The sequence below is a fragment of the Mustelus asterias genome, chromosome 1 (genome assembly GCF_964213995.1).
Source record: "Mustelus asterias chromosome 1, sMusAst1.hap1.1, whole genome shotgun sequence".
Lineage (NCBI taxonomy): Eukaryota > Metazoa > Chordata > Chondrichthyes > Carcharhiniformes > Triakidae > Mustelus > Mustelus asterias.
Window position 1 is genome coordinate 192265858 of NC_135801.1, and position 25054 is coordinate 192290911.

The 25054-nt window shown below is 44.9% G+C and overlaps 1 protein-coding gene across 1 annotated transcript in view; it reads right to left on the reverse strand.

The window, feature by feature from the left end:
* Positions 1 to 25054, reverse strand: part of sema4f (sema domain, immunoglobulin domain (Ig), transmembrane domain (TM) and short cytoplasmic domain, (semaphorin) 4F) — a 208237-nt gene that overhangs the window by 14306 nt on the left and 168877 nt on the right. The window contains exons 9-11 of the mRNA XM_078224518.1: positions 14768 to 14912; positions 7089 to 7299; positions 2606 to 2715 (exon numbers count right to left, since the gene is read on the reverse strand). Coding sequence (XP_078080644.1) covers positions 2606 to 2715; positions 7089 to 7299; positions 14768 to 14912 — 466 coding nt within the window. The remainder of the gene's footprint in view (positions 1 to 2605; positions 2716 to 7088; positions 7300 to 14767; positions 14913 to 25054) is intronic.

Below are 25054 nucleotides of genomic sequence, written 5' to 3' on the forward strand. Positions count from 1 at the left end.
TAAGGATAAACCCAGAAACTACAGGGCAATAGTTTAACCTCAGAGGTGGGAAAGATTCTAGAAAAGATGACCCAGAACAAGATGGAGACGGGTGGACTAATTAGGGAAAGCCAGCATGGATTGGTTGAACACAAATTATATTTTAACTTGACTTTTTAACGTGGCAAAATAGTTGATGCGTGTACATAGATTGTCAAAAGGCATTTGATTAAGTACAACGTAATAAGCTTTCTGGCAAAGCTGAAGCCCATTGAATAAAAGGGAAAGTTGCAGCTTGGACACAGAGTTTGTTGAATGAAGAAAATAGTAGTGGTGAACACTAAATTAAAACCAGAATACCGCACCCAGCTATGGGCCCAGCTAGTTCTGGAGTACAAGTCTTCAGTACTATTGTCGGATTGTTATCACAGCCCATGGCCTTTGCTTTTTCCAGTGCCATCAGCTACTTCTTGATAGCGCGTGGAGTGAATTGATTTGGCTGAATACCGGCATCTGTGATGCTGGGGACCTCAAGAGGAGGTCAAGATGAACCATCCACTCGGCATTTCTGGCTGAAGTTGGACTGCAGGGCTTCAAAATGGTGGCTCGCCACCAGTTTCCCGAAGGCAATTAGGAATGGCAATAAATGCTGGCCTTGCCAGGGATGATGTGGAGATGCCGGCGTTGGACTGAGGTGGGCACAGTAAGAAGTTTCACACCACTAGGTTAAAGTCCAACAGGTTTATTTGGAATCACGAGGTTTCAGAGCACTGCTCACTCACCTGATGAAGGAACAGCGCTCTGAAAGCTTATGATTCTAAATAAATCGATGGACTTTAACCTGGTGTTGTGAGACTTCTTACTGTTGCCAGAGATGCTCAAGAACTAACAAAAATAAGAAACTGGGCTTGTTCTCCATAAAGACATGGTTGAGAGGAGATTTGGTAGAGAAGTTTAAGATTACAAGGGGTCTACCCACAGTGGACAGAAAGAAACATATTGTTGATGGAAAGTTTGAGACCTATAGGCTTTCAAAAGGGAATTGATTTAGCATCCGATGAAAAAATAAATTGGAGATCTATGGAGAAGAGTAAGTGGAGCTCTAAATTGCTCTTATGGAGTACTGGCACAAACTTGACAGCCCAAATAATCCCCTTCAATGCTGCAGCTATTCTATGATTCAATAACTTCATTGCCAATGAAGTGATGGAAGAGAACATTTGAAGTGGCATGGCTCATCAGTCTCTTGATTCATGGCTCAATGAAAAGCATTACTAATTCAGCAAGTTAATGCTCAACTATGGCCTAGCTTTATGTGCAACTATTGCTCAAGAGTTTACGCAGAATAGCCCATTTATATTGTACCCTTTGCCGGTGCATCTAATGTGGCTGGGGCACCACCTGGAGAATTAGCCTCATAACTTACCTCCTGAGGCTGAGTACTCAGCTTGTCTATTCTGTCAATAAAACAGAACCTACACATACATTCCTGCTCATTTGTACCTTCCTCCAACTCCTGTCACATCACTGGGGAGGGGTGCTACCAGGAAAGAACATCACACATGTGGTTGATTTGATACAGCGGTAGGTGGGAAAGCAAGTTGTGAAGAGGACCTAATGGATAAGGGCAGGTTAAGTGAGTGGGATATAATGTCAGAGAATGTGAAATTGTCTATTTTGGCAGGAAGAATTTAAAAAAGCATAATACTTAAATAGTGAGAGATTGCAGAGCTCTGAGATGCAGAGGAATCTGGGTGTCCTAGTGCAAGAATCACAAAAGGCTAGTATGGAGGTAGAGCAAGTAATTAGGAAAGATAATAGAATGTTGTTGTTTATTATGATGGAAATTGAACACAAAAGTAGGGAGGTTTATGCTTCAGTTATATTGGTGAGACCACACCTGGCATAGTATGTACAGTTTTAGTCTCCTTATTTAAGGAAGGATGTAAATGCATTGGAAGCAGTGCAGTGAAGGTTTACGAAACTGAGACCTGGTTTGGGCGGATTGTTTTATGAGGAAAAGTTGGACAGGCTAGGCTTGTATCCGCTGGAGTTCAGACGAGTAAGAGGCAACTTGATTGAAACATAAGATCCTGGGGGGTCCTGACAGGGTGGATGTGGAGAGGATGTTTCCTCTTGTGAGTACATCTAGAACTAGGAGTCACTGTTTAAGAATAAAGATAGTGATGCGCAGAAATCTTTTTTCTTAGAAGGTCATGAGAATTTGGAACTCTTCCTCAAAAGGCAGTGGAAGCAGAGTCCTTGAATATTTTTAAGGCAGAGCTAGATAGATTCTTGAAAAGCAAGGGAGTGAAAGGTTATCGGGGATAGGCGAGCGTGTTGAGTTGCAGTTACTATCAGATCAGCCACGATCTTATTCCATGATTGTACAGACTTGTGGAGGAGGCTCAAGGGGCCGAGTAGCCCATCCTTCTCCTAATTCGCACGATCATATAAACAGAAACCTGGCCATACTGTGACAAAGTAAAACATACACAGTCTATGGAAGCAGCAGCATTGATGCACTGAATGGCTATCACTTGGTCCATCCATATTTTCAAGATTGTAAGATTGTAAGGTCCATACTGCAAGATGTGATGCCCTTCTGATTTGGTGGGTTCCTTACCTTGTGTACTGCAATGTACTGAACTTTCTCATCTGCCTTGAAGACTACATAGTCCTCCACCACATGGGTCTTGGAGTGGCTTCTGACTGCTTTGTGCAAATGTCCAGTTTCTGTATATAAAAAAAACAAACAAGGCTACATTATTCCCAAGTAAAGCACAAATTAGGACACAGAATTTGAATAATTTGAGGTGTGACATGTGGTGATTGTGACATTCTAGCAAAAGTCAAATTACTTTGGACTTCTGGTTGAAGCTCTCCATCACTGGGTGTTTCCCACTCCTATAAAATACTGGATTAGCCTCAACTAAATATAATGTTGAATCCTGGGCGCTACACTTCAGCAAGGATCTTAAGGCTTTACAGAGGGGTGCAGAAAAGATTTATGAGAATGATTCCAGGGATGAAGGGATTACATGAAAAGACTGGAGAAGTCTGGATGGTTCTTGTTAGAGAAGAGAACATGAGCGGTGATTTGACAGAAGATTTCAAAATCATGAAGGATCTGGATGGAGTGGACAGAAAGAAAATGTTCCCATTGGTGAGCAGGAGGGTCAAGACCCAGAGCACACAGCTCATTGACCTGAAATGCTAACTCTCTCCACAGATGCTGCCAGACCTGATGTGCGTTTCCAGTACTTTTGTTTTTATTTATGACAAAGATTTAAGGCGATTGACAAAAGAACCAAAGGCAACATGAGGGAAGAAGATTATGCAGCAAGTGGTTAGGATCTGGGATGTACATGCAGTCCCTGAGTGTGTGATGAATTTGATTCAATGTGCCTGTCAAAATGGAAATTAATCGCTCAAAGAGAAAAGGGCAAAGGAATAGATCGAGCTAAACTGCACTTGAATTGGCAGAACCCAATGACCCCAGAACCCAATGACCCCAGAACCCAATGACCCCTTTCTGTGCTGTCACCATTCAATGACTGGGACTTACAAAAAATTATTTCATGGAATGGGTGTCACTGGCAAGGCCAGCATTTGTTGTCCATCCCGAGTTGTCCTTGAACTGAGTGGCTTGCTAGGACATTTCAGAGGGCAGTTCATAATCAACCACATTGCTGTGGTTCTGGAGTCACATGCAGGCCAACGCAGGTAAGGATGGCAGATTTCCTTCCCTAAAGGACATTAGTGAACTATCTGCATTTTGACGACAATCAATGATCATTTAACCATCATTGAGACTCGCTTCCATTACAGATTTTCGCATTATTGGGGAAGCCTAGTGGTATTATCGCTAGACTATTAATCCAGAAACTCAGCTAATATTCTGGGGACCCGGGTTTGAATCCCGTCATGGCAAATGGTGGAATTTGAATTCAATAAAAAATATCTGGAATTAAGAACCTACTGTTGACCATGAAACCATTGTCAATTGTTGGAAAAACCCATCTGGTTCACCAATGTCCTTTCAGGAAGGAAATCTGCCGTCCTTACCTGGTCTGGCTTACATGTGACTCCAGAGCCACAGCAATGTGGTTGACTTTCAACCAGCCCTCTGGACAAGGACAAGTAGGGATGGGCAATAAATGGTGGCCAGCCAGCGACGCCCATGTCTCATGAATGAATTTTTTAAAAAATTATATAAATTAATTTAAATTCCACGAGCTGCCATCCCAGAACATTAGCCTGAGCCTCTGCATTATTAACACATTGACATTACAATTATACCACCAAATCTTGGACATTGCTAATGCCTTTGGGCGGCACTGATTGCAGGAGTTTCAGGTACGGTCAATCCATGATGCTCAGACATTGAGAATCCCTGTGAACCATTCTCACTCCTGCCCCTCTTTCCTGGATCACAACACGTCACATTTAAATCCCAGTTAACAATGCTGATCATTTCCTCCAGTCCACTCTGCATTCCAAAGCAGAGAGGTATGATGCAATAAGAGCATGAATGCTGTCTAAAAACAGAGAAGTAGCTAGGCTGGTGTTTCAGGTTGAGACTTGTTACCAGGCTGTAGTGCATGTTTCCTTTTTCAGAGCTCCGTGTCTCAGTGACTAATGAAGAAAGGCATCAATTGGGAACCTTGACTGTATATGGAGAGGTCATGATCATAGAAAGAAATCATAGAAACCCTACAGTGCAGAAGGAGGCCATTCGGCCCATCGAGTCTGCACCGACCACAATCCCACCCAGGCCCTACCCCCACATATTTACCCGCTAATCCCTCTAACCTACGCATCCCAGGACTCTAAGGGGCAATTTTTAACCTGGCCAATCAACCTAACCCGCACATCTTTGGACTGTGGGAGGAAACCGGAGCACCCGGAGGAAACCCGCGCAGACACGAGGAGAATGTGCAAACTCCACACAGACAGTGACCCGAGCCAGGAATTGAACCCGGGACCCTGGAGCTGTGAAGCAGCAGTGCTAACCACTGCGCTACCGTGCCGCCCATGTGGAGATGCTGGCGTTGGACTGGGGTAAACACAGTAAGAAGTTTAACAACACCAGGTTAAAGTCCAACAGGTTTATTTGGTAGCAAAAGCCACACAAGTTTTCGGAGCCCCAAGCCCCTTCTTCAGGTGAGTGGGAATTCTGTTCACAGAAATCCCTGTTTGTGAACAGAGTTCCCACTCACCTGAAGAAGGGGCTTGGGGCTCCGAAAGCTTGTGTGGCTTTTGCTACCAAATAAACCTGTTGGACTTTAACCTGGTGTTGTTAAACTTCTTACTATGGAGAGGTCTCCAGATAAGAATATTTCCAGTGCTTTTAAGATGTTATTTAAACACAATCTCATACTCTTTTAAAAAAATGCATTCAATTTGTTCTTCTTACAGCAGCTCCACTAAAGAAAATCCTCCAACAACATTCCTGTCGATTTCCTCTTTTAACTGAGATGCTTGCTTGGTACTACTTTAAACCAGGTGGAGAATCTAGCGCACCATATTGTACATAACACTCCACTGCATTATTCTTCCACTGAACCTCTACCTTTTTCCCAAGAAACACTGACTGTTTAGTGGCTCTGGCACTGATATCTGGGATCATGTCCAAGTGCCCACTATTCGCGTGTGAACCTTGACAGGAAATGCAGGCATGTTACCTGATGGAGGAGGACATCTTAGCTGTTATGATGGCCATGGGGGAACGTCAATAGATCTCTCAGTGAGTCTCATAGAGTACGCGCTCTCCTATTCGGCGGGTGGAAGCTCGCCCAATAGGGGAGGAACAGCAAGGGGTTTAAAATCAGCTGGCTCCACTCAGGCCGACAGTCATAAGGACCCGAGGGCTTGAGCTGTACACTGTGGCTGCTGAGCAGAACTTTCTGCACATTGTAAATAAAGGGTGATGGTAACGGAAGACTGGCCTCAGCGAAATCATTGCATTGGCAATGAGGAGTAAAGTGAGTTTTATTTCTTCCCTCTGGGCAATGGACTGAGGGCCTTTTCTGCGCTGTGTGACTCTATGACTCAATGCTTTGATGTGGTGTATGGAGCAGCAGGACAAGGCTTGCCTGGTGAAACTCCAATTTTCCCTGAGTCGTCAGGGCGACGTTGAGTTTAGGCATTTTGTTTAAATTTCTGTTCTTCATAAAATGCAAGTCTTCAAAATAAGGACTTTCGAGTGAGAGTTAGGGAGACACCTCTAACTGAGACTGAGGAATGTGTCAACTACCTTCACACCCGGGAATAAAACTTCTTTAAAAAAGACAAGGAAGATAAAATAACACCCTAATGACTGATGTGTCACAGCAAGCCTAACCAGACATAAAAAAGATACAGTTACAGGATAGCAATCAACATCAAAAACCATGGTAAATTCCTCTCCTCGTTGTTCTGCTGGAGCAGCAGTAGGGTGTTACTACTATTTGAGATCAACTAAGATATCCCTTCTATCACCGTGAGTTGCTAAGAGCAACTAATTCCACAATTCCTTATGTGGTATAATGCCAGTATTGTTGTGACAATTACTGTAAAGCTTAATTCCGAGTGCAGCAAAGTGCAACAGCAAAGGACATGGCCAGGATTTCACAAAAGCAGAAAGAGAAGTCTTTTGCTTAATCAGGATCTGATCCACATTCCACAATGCACAGCCCTTCCAACTACACAGTCAGGGAGGTAGATCAAGGGCAGCATGGTGGCACAGTGGTTAGCACTGCTTGCTTCATGGCACCAGGGACCTGGGGTCGATTCCAGCCTTGGGTGACTGTGTGGAGTCTGCACGCTTTTCCTGTGTCTGCGTGGGTTTCCTCTGGGTGCTCTGATTGGCCCCTTAGTGTCCCAAGATGTGAAGATGTGTAGGTTAGGGGGATTAGCAGGGTAAATGCATGAGGTTACAGGGATAGGGCGGGGGCTGGACTTGGTTAAGATGATTTGTCGGAGAGTCAGCGCAGATTTGATGGCCTCCTTGTAGAGTTCTATGATACTTCCATGATTCTATAATCATTGTGTTCAGTTAGATTACAAGTAATACAACAGAAAGAAATTCACAGATGTACACACAAAGACAGATTATATTTCCTCACCTGTACCCAAGTAGAAAATCTCAATCTTGGAACTCACTTTCTGGACAATGATCTTGGAATACAGAGTGTCCCTCATAATGAGGAGCGGCTTCCTACCAATTGGGTAGATACTGTCAGCCATCAGAAGATGATCTCGAACAAACATCAACACGTGATCTGGCAGGTCCAAGGATGTTTTGTAGCCCTTCTCCTTTAACTGGTCAGTGATGCACTGAATAAAAAATAAACAGAAACAAAAACAAACCTGAGTTTCTGATCTTCAGCAATTCTGGCATCTTGAGTGATTCATTCTTGGGATACAAGTGTCGCCGGCAAGCCCAGCATTCACTTCCCATCCCTGACCGTCCTTAACAAGGTGATGGTGAGTCATCTTCTTGGACCGCTGCAGTTCGTATAGTGAAGGTACATGTACAATGCCTTTTTTTCTGATATTGTTTTGATACAATTCAGTGGCTCGCTAGGCCGTTTCTGAGGGCAGTTAAAAGTCAACCACATTGCTGTGGCTCTGGAGTCACATGTAGGCCAGACCGGGTAAGGACAGCAGATTTCCTTCCCTCAAGGACATTAGTGAACCAGATGGGTTTTTCTGACAATCCGTTAGTTGCATCACTATTCTTAATGAAACTAGCACATTATTCCAGACTTATTATCCAATTAAATATTAAACTCCCTCAGCTGCCATGAAGTCAAAGGCAGAATTTTCCCATAATTTGTCAGGGTGCCAAGCTCTGACAAAAAACTGGCGGATATCTCTCCCCTGCAGTGGTGAGTTTTCAGACCAGACCTTGAGCCACCCTGACAAAATATGTTAGGGGGCGTGATTAGTGCCATCAGTCTGGTGGGGTGGGGTCGATCAAGCCAGCAAGGCTGACTCCAGAGAGATTGGGGCACCATCTTTAAAGGATGCTCCGATCAGCAGAGACTTAAAATTTCCCCCAGCAGTCCACACCCATCCCACCAGGAAGGTATCGAGGGTTCTCGCCCCCACACTCCCCATGACACAATCATCGGGGCACTCCACACCTGCCAACCTGTGCCAAGGGGCAGTGCTGGGCATGTTCCCTTCCCCCGGGGTCCATACTTGGCTTCGTGTCCCCGGGGGAAATCTTTCACTCAGATCACTGCATTACTTGTCCAGTAACATAACCACAATGCCACTTTCCACCAATACTAGTTACTGGAAAGTAGTATTTTTACTGACGTTAATCCAGCTCCCCACACTGTCACTCAGTACCCCTCTCTCCCAGCACCCTGTGTTACTGACTGTATCACTACTGATGTTAATCCAGCTCCCCACACTGTCACTCAGTACCCCTCTCTCCCAGCACCCTGTGTTACTGACTGTATCTCTACTGATGTTAATCCAGCTCCCTCACACTGTCATTCAGCAACCCCTCTCCCCCAGCATCCTGTGTTACTGACTGTATCCCTACTGATGTTAATCCAGTTCCCTCACTGTCACTCAGTAACCCCTCTCCCCAGCACCCCGTGTTACTGACTGTATCACTACTGATGTTAATCCAGCTCCTTCACACTGTCACTCAGTACCCCTCTCTCCCAGCACCCTGTGTTACTGACTGTATCTCTACTGATGTTAACCCAGCTCCCTCACACTGTCACTCAGTAACCCCTCTCCTCAGCACCCCGTGTTACTGACTGTATCACTACTGATGTTAATCCAGCTCCTTCACACTGTCACTCAGTAACCCCTCTCCCCCAGCACCCTGTGTTACTGACTGTATCACTACTGATGTTAATCCAGCTCCCTTACTCTGTCACTCAGTAACCACTCTCTCCCAGCACCCTGTGTTACTGACTGTATCACTACTGATGTTAATCCAGCTCCCTCACACTGTCACTCAGTAACCCCTCTCCCCCCACCACCCTGTGTTACTGATTGTATCTCTGCTGATGTTAATCCAGTTCCCTCACACTGTCACTCAGTCACCCCTCTCCCCAGCACCCTGTGTTACTGACTGTATCTCTACTGATGTTAATCCAGTTCTCTCACACTGTCACTCAGTAACCTCTCTCCCCCAGCACCCTGTGTTACTGACTGTATCTCTACTGATGTTATTCCAGTTCCCTCACACTGTCACTCAGTAACCCCTCTTTCCCAGCACCCTGTGTTACTGATTGTATCACTACCGATGTTAATCCAGCTCCCTCACACTGTCACTCAGTAACCCCTCTCCCCAGCACCCTGTGTTACTGACTGTATCTCTACTGATGTTAATCCAGCTCCTTCACACTGTCACTCAGTAACCCCTCTCCCCCAGCACCCTGTGTTACTGACTGTATCACTACTGATGTTAATCCAGCTCCCTCACACTGTCACTCAGTAACCTCTCTCCCCCAGCACCCTGTGTTACTGACTGTATCACTACTGATGTTAATCCAGCTCCCTCACACTGTCACTCAGTAACCCCTTTCCCCCAGCACCCCTGTGTTACTGACTGTATCTGTACTGATGTTAATCCAGCCCCCTCACACTGTCACTCAGTAACCCCTCTCTCCCCCAGCACCCTGTGTTACTGACTGTATCGCTACTGATGTTAATCCAGCTCCCTCACACTGTCACTCAGTAACCCCTCTCCCCCAGCACCCTGTGTTACTGACTGTATCACTACTGATGTTAATCCAGCTCCCTCACACTGTCACTCAGTAACCTCTCTCCCCCAGCACCCTGTGTTACTGACTGTATCTCTACTGATGTTATTCCAGTTCCCTCACACTGTCACTCAGTAACCCCTCTCCCCCAGCACCCTGTGTTACTGACTGTATCTCTACTGATGTTAATCCAGCTCCTTCACACTGTCACTCAGTAACCCCTCTCCCCCAGCACCCTGTGTTACTGACTGTATCACTACTGATGTTAATCCAGCTCCCTCACACTGTCACTCAGTAACCTCTCTCCCCCAGCACCCTGTGTTACTGACTGTATCTCTACTGATGTTATTCCAGCTCCCTCACACTGTCACTCAGCAACCCCTCTTTCCCAGCACCTTGTGTTACTGACTGTATCTCTACTGATGTTAATCCAGCTCCCTCACACTGTCACTCAGTAACCTCTCTCCCCCAGCACCCTGTGTTACTGACTGTATCACTACTGATGTTAATCCAGCTCCCTCACACTGTCACTCAGTAACCCCTTTCCCCCAGCACCCCTGTGATACTGACTGTATCTGTACTGATGTTAATCCAGCTCATTCACACTGTCACTCAGTAACCCCTCTCCCCCCAGCGCCCTGTGTTACTGACTGTATCACTACTGATGTTAATCCAGCTCCTTCACACTGTCACTCAGTAACCCCTCTCCCCCAGCACCCTGTGTTACTGACTGTATCACTACTGATGTTAATCCAGCTCCCTCACACTGTCACTCAGTAACCCCTCTCCCCCAGCACCCTGTGTTACTGACTGTATCACTACTGATGTTAATCCAGCTCCCTCACACTGTCACTCAGTAACCCCTCTCCCCCAGCACCCTGTGTTACTGACTGTATCTCCACTGATGTTAATCCAGCTCCCTCAGCACACTGTGTTAAGCATCTTCTTAGACAGTCCTTCAAGACTGAGGGTGACTTGCTTTGATGGTCTGATTGGTTCTGAATGGTTGATAAGTGCAATATGTGAACTGCAGACTCTGCCATATGTGGGGTAGGTGGTGCTTGAAGGGTTGGGGAGTCGGATCGTTTGGAGGTTTGTGTGCTCCCTCTAATACCTCGATTTCCCATCTACATGTTCTTGATGAAGTCTCTCGATGTGTCTTGTGCCTTCCTAAATGAGGTTTCTCCTTTTTGGCCGATCACAAGCCAGGGGTCTCCCATGGGCTGTGGGGGTTGTTTGACCTCTTCAGGGATGCTTTGAGGAAAACCTTAATGTTATGACGCTGTCTGCCTGGGAATCTCCTGCCGCGACGGAGTAGAACAGTGACTGCGGGAATCTGGTGTCAGCCATACAAACATGTCCCACCCAGCAGAAGTGGCTTTGAATGAGTACCGCCTCAATGCAGGGCTGACTGCTTCGCAAGGGGATGCTGCTGTAGGAACGGCTTTCCTGCCTCTGGATTTGGATGATCTCGCAAAGACCCCTCCCGGTGATACTTCTCCAAGTCTTTGAAGCATACAGGAGCACGGAGATCACTGCTGCCTGGTAAACCGTGACCTTAGTCTCGAGTCTGAGATTCTGGTTGGCTGAAGGCTGAGCTGGCACATTGGAAGCAATGATGAATTTCATCACCTGTGTCTGCCTGTGTCGGCTCCGAAAGTCGGTAAAATTTGCCGGGATCCCTCTGAGGATCTTCATCAAAGAGTCATACAGCACCGAAAACACCCTTCGGCCCATCAAGTCTGCACCGACAATATCTACCACTAAAGTCGCTTGAATCCCATTTTGCAGCACTTGCCCCATATCCGTGAATATTATATTTCAAGTGCTCATCCAAATATAATTTAAAAGTGGAAGGATTCCGGCCTCAACTACCTTCACAGGCAGTTCCAGATTCCCAACACCTTTTCAGTGATTTTTTTTCTCAACTCCTCTCTGAATCTCCTGCCCCTCACCCTAAAGCTATGTCCCCCCGTGATTGACCCCTCAACCAAGGGGAACAGCTGCTTCCTATTCACCCTGTCCATACCCCTCATAACCTTATACACCTCAATCATGTCCCCCCTCAGCCTTCTCTGCTCTAAAGGAAACAATCCAAGCCTATCCTGTCTCTTCTCATAGCTCATCCCAGGCAACATCCTGGTGAATCTCCTCTGTATCCCCTCTACTGCAATCACATCCTTACGCCAAATCATTATCATTCTAACCTCAGTCATAGCGATCCAGTGTGCGGATGACACTTGAGTATGCACTCCTTCTCTGAAGCATGTGAGAAAATGGGACTTTTGCTAAATACCTAAAAAACTAAGGTTCTCTTCCAATTAGCTCCCATAGCAATCCTAGGTATCTCGACATAGGGGAGGCGGTGGCCTAGTGGTATTATCATAGAAACCATAGAAAATTACAGCTCAGAAACAGGCCTTTTGGCCCTTCTTGTCTGTGCCGAGCCATTTTATGCCTAGTCCCACTGACCTGCACTTGGACCATATCCCTCCACACCCCTCTCATCCATGAACCCGTCCAAGTTTTTCTTAAATGTTAAAAGCATTTACCACTTTATCCGGCAGCTCATTCCACACTCCCACCACTCTCTGCGTGAAGAAGCCCCCCCTAATATTCCCTTTAAACTTTTCTCCTTTCACCCTTAACCCATGCCCTCTGGTTTTTTTCTCCCCTAGCCTCAGTGGAAAAAGCCTGCTTGCATTCACTCTATCTATACCCATCAAAATCTTATACACCTTTATCAAATCTCCCCTCAATCTTCTACGCTCCAGGGAATAAAGTCCCAACCTATTCAATCTCTCTCTGTAACTCAGCTTCTCAAGTCCCGGCAACATCCTTGTGAACCTTCTCTGCACTCTTTCAATCTTATTTACATCCTTCCTGTAACTAGGTGACCAAAACTGTACACAATACTCCAAATTCGGCCTCACCAATGCCTTCTATAACCTTACCATAACACTCCAACTTTTATACTCGATACTCCGATTTATAAAGGCCAATGTACCAAAGGCACTCTTTACAACCCTATCCACCTGTGACGTCACTTTTAGGGAATTCTGTACCTGTATTCCCAGATCCCTCTGTTCAACTGCACTCTTCAGAGTCCTACCATTTACCCTGTATGTTCTTCTTTGGTTTGTCCCTCCAAAGTGCAATATCTCACACTTGTCCGCGTTAAACTCCATTTGCCATTTTTCAGCCCATTTTTCTAGTTGGTCCAAATCCCTCTGCAAGCTTTGAAGGTTATCATGAGGTTATTAATCCAGAAACTCAGCTAAGGTTCTGGGGACCCAGGTTCGAATCCCGCCATGGCAGATGGTGGAATTTGAATTCAATAAAAAAATCTGGAATTAAGAATCTACTGATGACCATGAAACCATTGTTAATTGTTGAAAAAACCCATCTGGGTCATTAATGTCCTTTAGGTAAGGAAATCTGATGTCAAAGAAAAAGAAATAAAATTACAACACAGGAACAGGCCCTTCGGCCCTCCAAGCCTGCACCGACCATGCTGCCCGACTTAACTAAAACCCCCTACCCTTCCGGGACCATATTGCTCTAGTCCCATCCCATTCATGTATTTGTCAAAATGCCCCTTAAAAGCCACTACATATCCGTTTCCACTACTTCCCCCGGCAGCGAGTTCCAGGCATCCTCTGCGTAAAAAATCTGCTTTGTACATCTCCTTTAAACCTTGCCCCTCACGCCTTAAACCTGTGCCCCCTAGTAATTGACTCTTCCATCCTGGGAAAAAGCTTCTGACTATCCACTTTGTCCATGCCTCTCACAATCTTGTAGACTTCTATCAGGTCACCCCTCAATCTCCGTCATTCCAGTGAGAATAAACCAAGTTTCTCCAACCTCTCTTCATAGCTAATGCCCTCCATACCAGGCAACATTCTGGTAAATCTTTTCTGTACCCTCTCCAAAGCCTCCACATCTTTCTGGTAGTGTGGCGACCAGAATTGAACACCAAATTCCAAGTGCGGCCTAACTAAGGTTCTATAAAGCTGCAACATGACCTGCTAATTTTTAAACTCAATGCCCCGGCCGATGAAGGCAAGCATGCCGTATGCCTTCTTGACTACCTTCTCCCCCCGCGTGACTTTCAGTGACTTGTGTACCTGTACATCCTGATCCCTTTGCCTATCAATACTCTTAAGGGTTCTGCTATTTATTTTCCTTACCTGGTCTGGCCTACGTGTGACTCCAGAGCCACAGCAATGGCTCAACTGCCCTCAAGCAATAAATTCTGGCCAGCCAGCGACGCCCATGTCCCATAAATGAATTAATATTTTTCCCAGTTTTCCCATACTGTCTACTCTTGTAACTTTTGCAAGTTCATGCCTTATGTTCATGCCCAGGGGATTTTCACAGTAACTTCATTGCAGTGTTAAATAAACATTAAACTTCAAATGTTGCTGTCTCTCTGATGTTAATCCAGCTCCCTCATGCTATTGGACACAGTAACTTCTACCAGCTCTCTGTTGAAACCAATGAAAACAGAAAGGGTAAAACTGATGTTAATGTTGACACCCAACTTTTTGTACCTAGTTTGATTTTTGTAAAGCTTTGATCTTTAATGTGCTGAGACCCTGCCACAGTTTCCAATAACATCATTAACGGTAATTTGGTACTTTTGAGAACTGACTGGAAGATTTGCATCCTGTCTAACCCCTGGGAAAAGCTCCTTCTCTCTTGTAAAAGATCAGTAATGATCTTATTGAATGGCGGAGCAGGCTCGAGGGGCCAGATGGCCTACTCCTGCTCCTAGTTCTTATGTACTGAAGATGTTGCTGATGCTGGGATGTAGTTTCATAAGTCTGTACCTTTCATGAGCCAAGATAACAGTCAGCAGGCCATTCAGATCCAGTAGAGCACCTACTCGGGAATATTTACAGCAGCATTCACAATCATTCAGGATCTGCTAATAAGAGGCCACCACAATCCAAGCATCAAGCCGTACATCCCTGTCTGAATGCTTTACGCTGGCTCTCACACTCAAGATGCCACATCTAGCTATTTTCTTCATTACAAGATAGATATTTTTACTTAAAAATACTTACTGTGCCAGGACGGGGATCTGGGATTTTATCTTGAAGCACTCCCCATTTTTCGGTGTCCATTTTATATTCCATATATTGCCCATCAAAGGCTTTCTGCACATCCGCGATATCGTAAGCACACACTGCAGAAACATTTTCGTTGCCCCTAGAGATAAAGTTTAAAGTTTATTTATTAGTCACAAGTAGGCTTACATTAACATTGCAATTAAGTTACTGTGAAAATCCCCTAGTCGCCACACTCCGGCGCCTGTTCGGGTACACTGAGGGAGAATTTAGCATGGCCAATGCACCTAACTAGCATGTCTTTCAGACTGTGGGAGGAAACCAGAGCACCCGGAGGAGACCCATGCAGACACGGGGAGAACGTACAGACTCCACAGTGACCCAAATCGGGAATTGAACCCGGGTCCCTGGCGTTCCTTACAGGTTCAACCAATTAGCCCAATAAAAAGAAACACCATCACATACGACACAGGTCAAGGCAACTGGCGAATAACCAATTCATAGACTCTCCTTAAGATGCTTGAGAATTCACCAGGGGCACTTACTCCTGACCTCATTATATTCTTAGCCCAAATGTGAACAAAATAGTTCAACTCAAGAAGTGAGGTGAGTGTGACTGCCCTTGACATTCATTCAGCATTTGACCAAGTGTGGAGTGTAGGAGCCTTGGCAAAGTTAAAGTCAGGATTAACACTACACTGGTTGGAATCATAAATAACACAAAGAAAAATGTGTGTGGCTGTTGGTGAGCAATTATGTTAGTCCCAGGACAACGCTACTAGAATTCCTCAGGCTAGAATCCATCAATAACCTTCCCTGCATCTTGAGATCGGAAGCAGACCATGTCCATATGCAGCAATACCTGAACAACATTCAGGCTTGGGCTAAGTGGCAAGTGACATTCATGCCACACAAATGCCAGGCAATGACCATCTCCAACAAGAGCCACCTACTCCTGGAATTATTTGGCTGACATGCCCTTTCCTTTGAATTACAAAAAAAACTGCTTTCAGCTTCAACAGTTAGATAAGAACATAAGAACTAGGAGCAGGAGTAGGCTATTTGGCCCCTCGAGCCTGCTCCATCATTCAAGAAGATGATGACTGATCTTTTCATGGACTCAGCTCCACCTACCCGCCCGCTCACCATAACCCTTAATTCCTTTACTGTTCAAATATCTGTCTATCTTTGCCTTAAAATGAGGTAGCCTCAACTGCTTCACTGGGCAGGGAATTCCACAGATTTATAATCCTTTAGGTGAAGAAGTTGCTGTATAAGTTAGCTGTGCTTTACTGCAGTGATTATCATCAGGCTCTATGCTGTAACATTTAATTGACTGGTACTTTAATCAGCATTGTGTAAGTATTGGGATTCATTAGAGTACCTATCTCATTGGGAAAATGCTGTTATGCTTCAAAACTGAAGAAAACATTGTTTGGGAGCTTTATGTGTCAAGATCTGAAGCATCTTAAATGTCCACGGAGTTTTAAATTTGAAAAATAAACCTGGTCTGCAGCTCTCACTCAATAGAGAAAAAGATTTAAACGCCAGTCCAACACGTACATCTCACTCTCTCAAGCCACCCTGTCTTCAGGAGACCGTCAAAGATGGCTGGCAGTCAGAAGGAAAAGGCCTCAAGAAGAAGGCAGCACAGCAATTTAGCCACCAAGCCCTTGAGACATGATCAGAGGAAGGCAGGTGCATCAGCATGTCTTGTACCCAAGGGATGACTCAAGGAAGTACCCTAACATCACATCTTCGACCTGGGAGGCCATCGGCCAGCACATCTGGCAACCATGCCCGAAGCACCATCCAGTGCAGGAAGTGGATGAATGATCTAATCTGCTCTGCCAGGGCAAGTCATCTCTCAAATCCTTCTAGTATCAAACTCTGAGCATCATCAAACCAAACTCTCACCAAACATCTACACTCTTCACAGATCTCTGGCATCTATTAGCAGGTGACACATATCAACATTCATTTTCTCACAGAAACGTTCACATCACCACCACTCCACCTATCATGTTGCTCACACTCCATTCTCCGGCCCTTCTGGAGAGGACTCACCAGATACAGGGTACATGTATCTCACCAGCCTCAGCTCCGTCTCCTCTGATCACCTGCCTTTCTTTCTGCGTCATCACCACCTTTGCAAGGGCAATTATAGATGGGCAATAAATGCTGACCCAGCCAGTGAATCCCACATCCCATGAAAGGATACAATTTTTAAAAGGTCTCACAGGAGGACTGAGAGATTTCCTCACTCAGGGCGTTGTAAGTCTTTGTAATTCTCTATCCCAGAGAGCTGTGAATATTCATTCAGTCAAGTAATATATTCAATACAGAAGTCAACACATTTTTGGACACCAAAAAAATCAAGGGCTTTGTGAATAGGGTTGGAAAGTGGTGTCGATGGGGACATTTAGCCACAATCTTAATGTTCTATAACTCTCCCCAGTTAATGTTAGGGCTTTGGGGAGAGTTATAGAACTAGGAGATCTAGGGGTACAGGTTCATAGCTCCTTGAAAGTGGAGTCACAGGTGGACAGAGTGGTGAAGAAAGCATTCGATATGCTTGGTTTCATTGGTCAGAACATTGAACACAGGAGTTGGGACGTCTTGTTGAAGTTGTACAAGACATTGGTAAGGCCACACTTGAAATACTGCGTACAGTTCTGGTCACCCTAATTATAGAAAGGATATTATTAAACTAGAAAGAGTGCAGAAAAGAGTTACTAGGATGCTACCGAGACTTGATGAGTTATAAGAAGAGGCTGGATAGATTGGGACTATTTTTTCTGGAGCGTAGGGGGCTTAGGGGAGATCTTGTAGAGGTCTATAAAATAATGAGGGGCATAGATCAGCTAGATAATCAACATCTTTTCCCAAAGGCAGAGGAGTCGAAAACAAGAGGGCATAGGTTAAGGTGAGAAGGGAGAGATACAAAAGGGTCGAGAGGGACAATTTTCTCGCACAGAGGGTGGTGAATGTCTGGAACGAGCTGCCAGAGGTAGTAGTAGAGGCGGACACAATTTTATCTTTTAAAAAGCATTTAGTCAGTTACATGGGTAAGATGGACCTGCTTCCATGCTGTAAAACTCTACGACTCTGTGAAAGATAGAGCAAGTTTGATAGGCCAGAATGCCTAATCCTGCTCCTGTTTCTTATGTTCACACCAACATGGTTAATACTCAAGTGGCCTAGCAACTCACTTCGTTCCATCATGAACTTCAATGGGCAACTAGAAATTAACATTAAATACTGGTTATACCAGTGATGCCTTCATTGCAAGAATAAATAAAGCTACACTATCAGTGGCTGAGTCGATAGCAGTCCCACCCCTGAATCACATATTCTGGGTTCACATCTCACTTCAGGACTTGGGCACCGAAATCAGGACAACTACTCCAGTGGAGTACTAAGGGGATCCTGCACTGTCTTTTGGATGAGACTTAAATGTGACTCTATCTGCCTCCTCTGATGAATATAAAAGATGTGGAAATGCCGGCGTTGGACTGGGGTAAACACAGTAAGGAGTCTAACAACACCAGCTTAAAGTCCAACAGGTTTATTTGGGTAGCAAACGCCACTAGCTTTCGGAGCGCTACCAAATAAACCTGTTGGACTTTAACCTGGTGTTGTTAGACTCCTTACTGAATATAAAAGATCCCATGGCATTATTTAGAGGAAGAACAGGGAAGTTCTCCCCAGTACCCTGGCTAATATTTGTTCCTCTAATATCATTGCAAAAACATATCATCATTGTGTATGTGGGCGTTTACTATGTGCAAAATTTGATTTGATTTGATATATTATTGTCACATGTATTGGTATTGTTTCTTGCGCACTATACAGACAAAACATACCGTTGATAGAGAAGGAAACGGGAGTGCAGATTGTAGTGTTACAGTCATAGCTAGGGTGTAAAGATCAATTTGTGAGGTAGGTCCATTCAAAAGTCTGATGGCAGCAGGGAAGAAGCTGTTCTTGAGTCGGTTGATACATGACCTCAGACTGCTGCTGTGTCTCCTGCAATACTACAGTGATTATACTTCAAAAATGCGTCATTGGTTGTAAAGTATTTTGAGATGGTCGATGTTCGTGAAAAGTTTTTAAAAAAAATTATTAAACACACGGCAGCACAGTGGCACTGCTGCCTCACAGCGCCAGGGACCCGGGTTTGATTCTGGCCTTGGGTGACTGTTTGCATGTTCTCCCAGTGGGTTTCCCTCCAGGTTTCCTCCCACAGTCCAAAAGATGTGCAGGTTAGGGAGATTAGCAGATAAATGTGTGGGATTATGGGTATTTTTTTATTCATTCTTGGGACATGGGCATCGTTGGCTGGCCAGCATTTATTGCCCGAGGACAGTTGACAGTTAACAACATCTGTACCTCTGGAGTCATATGAAGACCAGACCAGGTAAGGCTGTCAGATTTCCTTCCCTAAAGAACATTAGTGAACCAGATGGGTCTTTTCCAACAATCGACAATGGTTTCATGGTCATCAGTAGATTCTTAATTCCAGATTTATTTTTACTGAATTCAAATTCCACCATCTGCCATGGTAGGATTCGAACCAGGTTCCCCAGAACATTCGCTGAGTTTCTGGATTAAAAGTCTAGCGATAATACCACTAGGCCATTGCCTCCCCAAGGGTAGGGGTGTACCTGGGAAAAGATGCTCTGTCGGAAAGTCAATGCAGACTTGATGGGCTGAATGGCTTTCTTCTGCACTGTAGGGATTCTATGATTTGATTTGATTTGACTTATTATTGTCACACGTATTAATATACAGTGAAAAGTATTGTTCCTTGCGTGCTATACAGCAAAGCACACCATTCATAGAGAAGGAAACAACAGAGTGCAGAATGTAGTGTTACAGTCATAGCTAGGGTGTAGAGAAAGATCAACTTAATGCAGGTAAGTTCATTCAAAAGTCTGACAGCAGCAGGGAAGAAGCTGTTCTTGAGTCGGTTGGTACGTGACCTCAGACTTTTGTATCTTTTTCCTGACGGAAGAAGGTGGAAGAGAGAATGTTCGGGGTGCATGGGGTCCTTAATTATGCTGGCTGCTTTGCCGAGGCAGTGGGAAGTGCAGACAGAGTCAATGGATGGGAGGCTGGTTTGCGTGATGGATTGGGTTGCATTCACGACCTTTGTTTGTTCTTTTGTAGTTCCTTGCAGTCTTGGGCAGAGCAGGAGCCATACCAAGCTGTGATACAACCAGAAAGAATGCTGGTGCAACTGTAAAAGTTGGTGAGAGTCGTAGCTGACGTGCCAAATTTCCTTAGTCGTCTGAGAAAGTTGAGGCGTTGGTGGGCTTTCTTAACTATAGTGTTGGCATGGTGGGGGGGACCAGGACAGATTGTTGGTGATCTGGACACCTAAAAACTTGAAGCTCTCGACCATTTCTACTTGTCCCCAGTCCCCATGTCCCAGTAGTTGATATAACTATCCAAAGGGTTTCTCTCCTTTGTAGGATATTGGACTATCTGTCTGCAGGGAAATTAATAATTGTCCCCTGCCTTTTGCTGGGATGTAATTGCACAGATTACCAATACTCTTAGTTACTTCCCCCAATTCGACCATGCAGTGGGACTATGGGCACTGAACCTACTGGCTCATGGGTGAGTGTGTTACCGATGGTAGTGGGGAAAATAAGATTCACCAGGAAGGGAACTTTTTCTTTTAGTTCTGCAGCAAGTTTGAGTATCATTTCTGTTCTCAGAGACAGATTCCAAATTGCAGCCATGCATGTTTAACGTAAAAATGTGTGGAACACAAACAAGTACCAACATGCAGGCAGCAAGGAGGGTTTCGCCTTTCAGAAAGTTGCACCATAATAACAGGCAACTTTAGAACACAACATTTGTTTTGTTCTTTTGCAGGGTGTAGTCATCATTGGCTAGGTCAACATTAGTCGCACATCTCTAATCGTGCTTGAGAAAGTGGTGGCGAGCCATCACTGTTGATGCAGACTCAATGGGCTGAAGGGCCTTTTCTGCGCCGTATGAGTCTATGGGTGGGATTTTCCGACCCAAAAACGGAAAATCCCACCCATAAATTCTTGATTTCTCGAGGAATTAAGGGCTATGGGGAGAGAGCGGGTAAATGGAGTTGAAATCAACCATGATTGAATGGTGGAGTGGACTCGATGGGCCGAATGGCCTTACTTCCGCTCCTATGTCTTATGGTCTTATGGTCTTAAGGTCAACGGACCTTTGCATAGCTCGCCCCCCCCCCCCCCCCCCCCTCGCTACAATTCCTGTGGCGGGTGGGTCAGGGACATTCTGTCTTTTGATTTGATTTCATTTATTATTGTCACATGTATTAGTATATAGTGAAAAGTATTGTTTCTTGCGCGCCATACAGACAAAGCATACCATTGATAGAGAAGGAAACGAGACAGTGCAGAATATAGTGTTACAGCCATAGCTAGGGTGTAGAGAAAGATCAACTTAATTCAAGGTAGGTCCATTCAAATGGTTGATGGCACCAGGGAAGAAGCTGTTCTTGAGTCGGTTGGTACGTGACTTTAGACTTTTGTATTTTTTTCCCGATAGAAGAAGGTGGAAAGTGTCCGGGGAGCGTGGGGTACTTAATTATGCTGGCTGTTTTGCCGAGGCAGCGTGAAGTGTAGACACAGTCAATGGATGGGAGGCTGGTTTGTGTGATGGACTGGGCTTCATTCATGATCTTTTGTAGTTCCTTGTGGTCTTGGGCAGAGCAGGAGCCATACCAAGCTGTGATACAATCAGAAAGAATGCTTTCTATGGTGCATCTGTAAATGTTGGTGAGAGTCATAGCTGACATGCCAAATTTCCTTAGTCTTCTGAGAAAGTAGAGATGTTGGTGGGCTTTCTGCACTATAGTGTTGGCATGGGAGGACCAGGACAGGTTGTTGGTGATCTGGACACCTAAAAACCTGAAGTTCTCGACCCTTTCTGCTTCATCCCCATTGATATAGACAGGGGCATGTTCTCCACTAAGCTTCCTGAAGTCGATGACAATCTCCTTTCTTTTGTTGACATTGAGGGAGAGATTATTGTCGCTGCACCAGTTCACCAGATTCTCTATCTCATTCCATCTTTCCTGAACTGCTGAAATCTATCAGGAGCAAGTACACCCAGTGATGTTCCAGGATTTTGATCCAGTGGCAGGAATGAGAAAGTAATTCAAAGTCGAGATGGTGTTCCCATGTATCAGCTGCCCTGACGTTGTCAACACCACATCAAGGGGAGTGGTGAAAGCAAAATACTGCGGGAGCTGGAATCTGAAACAAAAACAGGAAATGCTGGAAAATCTCAGCAGCTGTGCAGAGAGAACAGAGCTAACGTTTCGAGTCTAGATGACACTTCAGGCTCTGACTCAGAGTTCATTCGGATTTGAAACGTTGGCTCTACTCTCTCTCCATAGATGCAGTTAGACCTGTTGAGATTTTCCAGCATTTTCTGTTTTTGATCAAGGAGAGTGGCCTGGATAAGTCTTGAAGAGCTCCTGCAGTGCAAATCCGGCTGGGAAAGTCTACCTGGGATCAGTTGATGATCATCCTACTGAACGCCCACAGCTCTGCTGTATATTCTCGGTTTGCCTTCTGGTCACGTTCGTATGTTGCCGCTATATTGTTCCCATTAGCATCGTTTAATAATTGTCCGAAAAGGGAAAAAAGGCTGAAAACTGGGACATTTGAATGATTTTCACACCGGTGTGTTGAATAAAAACCCAGGACTGTTCTGGCGAAACCGGGACATATGGTCACCTGAAGAATCATATCAAAAATGTCAGCTATGTCATTATGAAGATTTCATATCCTCACACCCTCAATGGGCTGCATGTTCAGGAGAGGGGGAGCAGAAGGACAGGATAAATTGAGGCAGGGAAAAAGAGTTAGAAAAGCATATGCCTTTTTTATGCCCAATATCAACAGTGTTCAAAACCACAAATTCCAACCACCCACAACAAGATGCGACTAAACTACTTGGATGCCAAACCTTGCAGTCAAAACAGAGGCGATATGAAGAAAATGTTTCACTTATATACATGCCGGAGACAAAATAACACACTATATTGAATTGTTGGAGCTCACAAACAGAGCAAGGACAATGCTCAAAGTAAGTCATATTGTAGGATAGAGATCACTCAGAACAACAGAAATGGGGGAGGGGAGCAGACTCAGAGTAATCAATCACAAAAAGCAGTGGTTTCCTCCCACAGTCCAAAGATGTGTAGGTTAGGTGGATTGTCCATGCTGAATTGCCCCTTAGTGTCCAAAGATGTGCAGGTTAGGGGAATTAGCCATGGTAAATACGCAGGGTTGGGGGATGGGGCAAGGGGGTGGGCCTGGTTAAAATGCCCTTTTGTAGAATCGGTGCAGACTTGATGGGCCAAATGGACTCCTTCTGCACTGTAGGGATTCTACGGAACATTGATGATGATAGCCCAGAAATTGTACACAAGATATCACTGCAATTGCACACAATACTCCATCTGTGTCCTAACCAATGTTTTATAAAGTTGTACCAAGACCTCCCTGCTCCTATATTCTATGTCCCGGCTAATGAAGGCAAGCATTCCGTACGCCTTCTTCACCATCCTATCTACCTGTGCTACCACCTTCAGGGATCTATGAACTTATACCCCAAGGTCCCTTTGTTCCTCAATACTCCCTAGGAACCTACAGTTCACTGTATATACTCTATTTAGACCTCCCAAAATGCCTCACCTCACACTTATCAGGATTAAATTCCACCTGCCATTGCTCTGCCCAATTTACCAGCTGATCAATATCAGTCTGTAGCCTCAGACTATCAACAACTTCTCACTATCAACAACAGCACTGATTTCCGTGTCGTCTGCAAACTTACTAACTATACCTTCTATTTTCACATCCAAGTCATTAATGTATATAACAAACAGCAAGGGTGCTAGCACCGATCGCTGTGGTACATCACTGGTCACAGTTTCCAATCACAAAAGCAGCCCTTCACCATCATCCTTTGCTTCCTATTAACAAGCCAATTTTGGATCCAATTTGCAAGTCGTCTTGGATCGCATGGGCTGTAACCTTTTAGACCAGTCTTCCATGTGGGACCTTATCAAAGGCCTTACTGATGTCCATGTAAATTGCGCTACCCTCATCAATATATTTAGTTACTTTTTCAAAAAACTCAATTAAATTAGTTAGTCACGATCTTCCAACAACAAATCAGTGCTGACTATCCCTGATCAATCCTCGCCTTTCCAAGTGTTCATTAATCCTGTCCCTCAGAATTCTTTCCAATAATTTCCCTACCACTGACATTAGACTAATTGGCCTGTAATTATCTGGCTTACCCCTGCTGTTCAACTTGAATAAAGGTACATTAGCTATCCTCCAGTTATCTGGCACCTGTGGCTAGGGAAGATTTAAATTTATATTTACAGCTCAGTCTTTAACATCATTATTCCTACGAGACTTATCTCCAAATTTCATGGCCTGGGGCTCGGCTCCTCCCTCTGCAACTGGATCCTAGACTTCTTAACCCACAGACCACAATCAGTATGGATAGGCAACAGCATCTCCTCCACGATCATCCTCAAAACCGGTGCCCCACAAGGCTGTGTTCTCAGCCCCCTACTATACTCCTTACGCACCTATGATTGTGTAGCCAAATTCCCTTCCAACTTGATTTTCAAGTTTGGTGACGACACCACCGTTGTGGATCAGATTTCAAACAATGACGAGACAGAAGAATGAGATCGAGAATCTGGTGAACTGGTGCAGCAACAATAATCTTTCCCTCAATGTCAACAAAACAAAGGAGATTGTCATCGACTTCAGGAAGCATAGTAGAGGACATTCCCCTGTCTACATCAATGGGAGTCATGATGTGGAGATGCCGGCGTTGGACTGGGGTAAACACAGTAAGAAGTTTAACAACACCAGGTTAAAGTCCAACAGGTTTATTTGGTAGCAAAAGCCACACAAGCTTTCGAGGCTCTGAGCCTGGGGCGGTCACGCTTGTGTGGCTTTTGCTACCAAATAAACCTGTTGGACTTTAACCTGGTGTTGTTAAACTTCTTACTACATCAATGGGGACAATGTAGAAATGATAGAGAGCTTCAGGTTTTTACATGTCCGGATCACCAACAACCTGCCCTGGTCCCTCCATGCGGACACTATAGTTAAGAAAGCCCACCAATGCCTCTACTTTCGGGAGACTAAGGAAATTTGGCACGTCTGCTACAACTCTCACCAACTTCTACAGATGCACCACAGAAAGCATTCTTTCTGGATGTATCACAGC